The sequence below is a fragment of the Neodiprion fabricii genome, chromosome 7 (assembly GCF_021155785.1).
Source record: "Neodiprion fabricii isolate iyNeoFabr1 chromosome 7, iyNeoFabr1.1, whole genome shotgun sequence".
Lineage (NCBI taxonomy): Eukaryota > Metazoa > Arthropoda > Insecta > Hymenoptera > Diprionidae > Neodiprion > Neodiprion fabricii.
Window position 1 is genome coordinate 17,401,954 of NC_060245.1, and position 6,018 is coordinate 17,407,971.

Sequence of the window (6,018 nt, forward strand, 5' to 3'; positions counted from 1 at the left end):
ATTCATAATTACTAAACTTTTATATTATTCTACGCAAGTAAGGCTACTAATTGATGCACGGTTTTTTATATTAAATTATTGATGCGCCGTAATTTTAAAGCAGAACCGCAAAAGACATGTTTCAATCTTATTTCACAACGATCGATATAAAATGTAGCGTTTTGGCTGTCCCAAGAAAAAAAAAAAAATAAAGATAAGTAAAAAACTTTGCAATCGCAACTAGTAATTTTCGTCAGCAAATTGTTGAAAAATGTCACCAAAGTACGAGCGAGCTTGAGCTTTATCGAAAATCTTTTTTAATAGAATTCCAAAAACGTACACGGAAGCTTCGCTTCGATGGAAGTTGACGCGTTCAACGGCTTAAAAAATACACTGCGTCCTATCTCCACACCTCGCGGCCTGGAAAACTCATCGATATTTGTTGGAAAACTGCTCACTGAACCGTAAGTATACGCATAACATATGTAAGCTTTTACGTTATGTACAAACTATAACTCCACAATTGAAATCGCTAGAACGTTGATGCGTAACTTATAATTACTTTTTTGCCTCGATTCAACAACCAAAATCGTGGCGAATGTACATGGATGACGATAAATCTGTTTGCTCGCATTATAGAAAAAAACATTGCAAAAAGCATTATTAGTTAAAAAAAAAAATCTGAACTTCTGTGCATTTTTTCTTTTTTATTTTCTACAAATTCCAATCAACTTGACTGTTCAACTTTAACACTGTGGATGTGAATTAAATTGACAACACATTGAAATAGTATTAAAATCAAGATATTCTTGTTAATCACAACAATAATACATAAGACAAGAATCGAAATAATATCTTTGAGCATACATTCAAAATAGTTGATTTTATAATACATCGAACCTTTTATGTACTTCAACTCATTATCAGCTTATTAGTCAAAGATAATTTTTTTACAATATTACGTATGTTAGTAAGAATGAAAATCGTTAGAATCCTGCAGTCGAAAAGGTCTCACCCGTAACTTTACATTCGGAACAAAAGGCCATCTAATAATAAGGTTTAAATAGTGTTCAAATTATTTCATTACTAGATCTCAATAATTATTTAATCATATTACCATTCACTCGTATATTAAATATACATTACTACAATTTTATAACGTGACAATGCATTTTTATTGGGACAATAGGCGAATACGAATAGACTTCTGTACCATTTTACATTTCCTACCTCTATACCAGTTCATATTTCGTTTAATACACATATTTAAACGGCAGTAACTTTCTTTATTTTGTTAATCCTGCCATTCACGTCACAAAGATCATTAAACAGCAACACCAGCAATCGGTCAGCTACGCGTAAAAAGATTAGGCTACGCATCCGAATTTACCGCGTTTCCGAGTACTTCTGCCGTAGTGAATTCTATCGGAATATTTCGGAACTAACGTTGAATTATCAATCATTTGCTTTTTTGTACGTGATAGTATACAATCTTGATTTACGTTATTTACGATTTTCTCGAGATATGCCGCATACCAAATCATTGTGAAGTATGTGAAATCGGGCTAAAATTTTCTGGCAAATCGATTTCCATTATTCAATTAGCAGAATGATTCTCACTTTGCGAGAAAAATGTTAATTTTGAAGAAACAAAACTCATGGTTTCTGAAACATCACCAAAAAATCTCAAAATCGTCCAAAAAGTGTTTCTTTACTCAAACAAACATATTTTGAGTCAATATTTTCATTTTAAAATGAACGGGTTTAAGCAATTTTCAATGGAAAGATGTAGACATTGGACCCTCCTGAAATTATTTCATCATGTCCATAACACATCACACACCTCTTACTACGCTTGAAAAACCGCATACTATTTAACCGGTACTATTAGTAGCAGCAGTAGCGTTAGCTTTAGCCGGAGCAGCGGTAGTCGCATTAGTTGATGAGTTTGCCGCCGGCGCTTCAGTCGTCACAGCTTTCACTGTGGTTGGTGCTTGAGTCGTGGTAGTAGTGGTTGTCGTACTCGCCACGGTCGGCGCTTCCGTCGAAGTACTCCGAACACTCGAAGAAGGAGAAGCAGTCGGAAGTGATCCGGCCGGTGGAGCTATCGGGATCGGTTGAAGACCAGGGTAATATGGCGACTGTTGTTGGTAGGGGTTGTAGAAGGGCGGTGGAAAGGGCATCGCTTGTCCTGAAATGAAAACAGGGAGCCAAGTTCAGATAACCAATAATTAAACTGTCTCGTTCTCTCCTCTAATCTAAATAATTAATCTTTGATCCTTTCCCAATCTCTATCGCTGTCGTTATCGACCTCGTAAATTTCGGCAGCAATCCCTTTCTTCTCTCGTCCCGATATCTTCATCGCGCTCTGTCTGTGTCTATTCTTCTCCTCCCGGTCTTTTATATCCCCTATCCTCCTCGTCAATATTAACTATCTTATCAATTCCACCTCTGTCAACAAAACGACAAGCTGTATCCTTGAGACGTCTTACAGTCGCGTTGAAATTGTACAATGTAACTTACATGTAAGACCTTATTCAGGCGCAAAGACGTCTTTTCTCCAATCTCTGTATCTACCAATTGTCAAATTTTATTCGATTGGACCGTTTAGTCTATTTTACGACGTCTGAACGATGTGTCTTGTCTCTCTATTGACCGGACATTCGTACAGCTTGTCAACAATTGACGAAACCGTACGAAGTAACTTCTTAATCATCATCAAACAGTCAGGGCTTCGTGCTTTCGAGAGAAACTGATCGGCAGTAATTTCTCATTTACTATTGAATGATGTAGAAATGAACAAAAAATTTACCGTAATTGTAAGGTGGCATCGGCTGTTGCTGCGGAATGTAAGCGAATGGCGGCGGTGGTGAGCTTGAGGGTTTACTTGTTGAACCTGTAATTCAAACACCTTGAGTACACGAATAGACCACTGCGTGATGAAAGAACCACATCACGGCCACTTATCCTTGGTGGAATCGGCGTTTCTATCAGCTCAGCACAAATACACCCGCTTTTTTTATGTGTGCGTGTAAACAATGCCTGACCCAGTAAGTTCGAACGATGGCAGGTAGCTAATTCAAACGACATAATTCACCTGCGCGAGCCGAGAACGCGAGTTTTTATCACGAAACCTAGTACTGATGTACTATGAAAAATGTCCTGATCTTTGTAACCAATTCAGAAATCTAGCATCAGATAATATCACATCAACATTTCATAGTGATAGAGTGACATCGGCAGTGTTAGATTGAAATCAGATATAGTGTCAGATATTTGATTGATACTAAAGTATAGTCTATAGAAGTTGAGACCGACATCCTTTTTTCACAGCGATGAAAAACCTTCATGCCCTTGTTAAACTCTTACTGATTTTTTCTCAGTGTATATTTAAGTACTTTCTGCCTCACTGTTTGTCGGTTTATGGTTCTTATGTGTTCCAGCAACTAGAAGAAGTTGATGATAGAATTGAAAGAAACCGATGCGATCAGATTTAACTGGTTTGTAACGATGACCGCAAAAATAACTAGCCGACATTATTTAAGAATTGAGTCTTGATCTTCCTCAGTTGTTTCAAAAACTGGATGTAAAGAGCACTTAAAAGACGAAGATTGTCAAGAAAATGCAAACCTGTCTCTTCGGTTTCTTCTTCTCCGGAATATTCTTCGAGCCAACTGACCAGCTCCTTGTAATCCGTGTCATCGTTGTCAGTAGACAATCCTAACAAGTCGACCCACCACTTAAGTATCGTGTCAAATAATCCGTCAGACCGAGCAACGTTAGCGAGACCAACAGTGAGGACAAGAAAGAAGATGAACCTCATGATGAATTATTTGCGGGATAAGATGCGATGATACGATCTACGGAGAAGCCGCGTTCTCAATGGGTCGAAATACCGAAGAATCAAGAACACACTACTGCCCGAAGAACATCATATACCTACCGGTAGGATGACACAGTTGTGCAATTAATGCGGACGCGGAGACACTTGGGCCAATAGTAATTACCAGTAATCAATAAGCACCGCGCTGCTGATACACCTACTCTTTACACACGTTCCGACATTGCCTTTCCATCTCACTGTATGCACGTAGTCGATTTCTGATTTCGTCATTGCCGGTTCACAGTATCATAAATAGGCTACGGCTTGTCTACGTGTGTATTTTCATTCATAGGTGATAGATACTGAACGAATTCTGTAGATGATGGCTTATGCGTGCATGCTTGGGTCTCTATCATATGCGTTCATCTTAGTAATAGATTATGAAGATGATCGGTGGGGTCGATTTCATCAATAATGATACGAAGAAGTTGTTCGGTGCTCATGTTGACGTATCGTTACCAATTTTTTTTTATCTTCTTCAATTGCTTGCCAATCATTCGATGGGCTGAAGGGTACTAAAAAGCTGACACAACGCAATCCAAACCATACTGTAGGGATCAGAAGATCCCCTTTAGAACTGTTATTAAGGATGAATGGACCTGAAGGTCTAAATTAAAAGTTACGAATGGGAAAAAAATCGTTGAAATAATTTCCGGCAATCTTGTTTACACCAATGATAATGAATACGAATGAAATAATAAGCCTCCTATATCGTGACATTATTAATGTGTAGACAAAATCGAATGACACAAGTTAAGGTAACGACGATTTGAGAAAAGGTTTTGTAATTAGATCGTTCAAAATAATCGAGATCCGGTGTTTTCAATCCGATACTAGTAGTTAAGGCTCATTTATCTCATTGAACGGATTCACAAATATTGTTCGGATATCGATTTTCTGAAACTAGGTGAAAATACCAAAAAAATTCATGAATGAATCTGTACGACTGGAATTGAGATGAGTTATAATGTAAGAAACGTGAAATGACAACAAAACAAGGTTATGGATTAAGTAACTTTGCGAGAAAACTTCACTAAACCATAGACTAAACGTTATTCTCCAGATTTCAAGAATAGTGATGTCACAATGTGACATTTTCACAAGCTACATAGTTATAAAATCGCGTGAGGAACTTCACGTGGGACGAAAATGTAAAAAGTGAGCAGGTTCGACCAAGTTACAAAATCGATGCACCAAAAAACATACGGATAATCTTATATTATAGTACAGTTGTAACACGCAAATTTAAGTACTGACGAACATTTGGGGTGCAGCACCTACGCAATTTATCAACTATATTCATCGACTTTGGAGATAACTACTCGTAACATTTGTTTCAAGTGACCTCTGAAGATCTCTATGATGATTAAAATGACCCCAATCATTTTTTAACCTTCTAATTATGGAACCTAAAATCCCATTCATCCTTGACATTTGCTTTAAAGGGTGCTGAATGCGCTGAATCATCCCCCTTCACTGGATTAGAGTGACCAAAGTCCATTCAACACAGTGCTAGTTGAATGCCTGAAAAAGAGTGAACGAAGGCTGGAGACCCTCCGACGACCAGGAATTGAGAATATGCTGTCCCAAGGGGTAAAAGGGGAGAAAAAGATTGAGAGAAATTTCTAATCGTCCTCTGCATGCGGCCCGAGCATCGGGCTTGGGTATCGAATACGAAGACTGAGTATAGCTGAGCCTTGCTGAGCCTGGTAAAGTCTAATTCCTAATAGCTATTGATCGCTGTTCGACGTACCTCCACCGCTGTGCAGGCGCGGTTTCGCAGGTTGTCGACTGGGATGGAGGGCACGTCCTGGAGGCGAGAGGGATTCCTGGGGTCCCGGGTGACCACGGTAGGTCAGGCAGATTCCTCCCCGCAGGACCTAAGTAAGATAAATGATCCCCTAATGCCTACGATCCGTCCCATCGGGAGCTACCGGACTGCGACCCGAGCACGGGAACTTGCGAGATGAAGAGGTGGCAGCTAGGGAAAAGGTGGAAAAAGAAGGAGTATGAGGAGGGAAAACCCTAGCAGACCCGGTTCAGCAGCTATTGCCAAGTTCCGCTCATTACCTTCATTCCCATTTCTTTCGCCGTCTTTCTACGCCGATTTAGTCCTTCGGTAACTCCAGACCGTTGCTAAATCGCTGGGCTGCAGC

The 6,018-nt window shown here is 39.3% G+C and overlaps 1 protein-coding gene across 1 annotated transcript; it reads right to left on the minus strand.

The window, feature by feature from the left end:
• Positions 1-1,671: 1,671 nt before the first annotated feature.
• LOC124186495 (nematocyst expressed protein 3-like) lies at positions 1,672-3,900 on the minus strand. Its single transcript, XM_046578254.1, has 3 exons — positions 3,610-3,900; positions 2,792-2,875; positions 1,672-2,170 (listed from the first exon to the last, which is right to left on the minus strand). The coding sequence occupies exons 1-3, from the start codon at positions 3,800-3,802 to the stop codon at positions 1,854-1,856; spliced, it is 594 nt and encodes a 197-aa protein (XP_046434210.1). The 5' UTR covers positions 3,803-3,900; the 3' UTR covers positions 1,672-1,853.
• Positions 3,901-6,018: the final 2,118 nt, after the last annotated feature.

What these genes read in the sequence shown, in the direction of transcription:
- LOC124186495 (XM_046578254.1), bottom strand. Translation starts at nt 3,802, where the DNA reads ATGAGGTTCATCTTCTTTCTTGTCCTCACTGTTGGTCTCGCTAACGTT. An exon ending in AGAAGAAACCGAAGAGACAG is followed by an intron (nt 2,876 to 3,609) that starts GTTTGCATTTTC and finishes TTTGAATTACAG; the next exon opens with GTTCAACAAGTAAACCCTCA. An exon ending in GATGCCACCTTACAATTACG is followed by an intron (nt 2,171 to 2,791) that starts GTAAATTTTTTG and finishes TTTTCATTTCAG; the next exon opens with GACAAGCGATGCCCTTTCCA.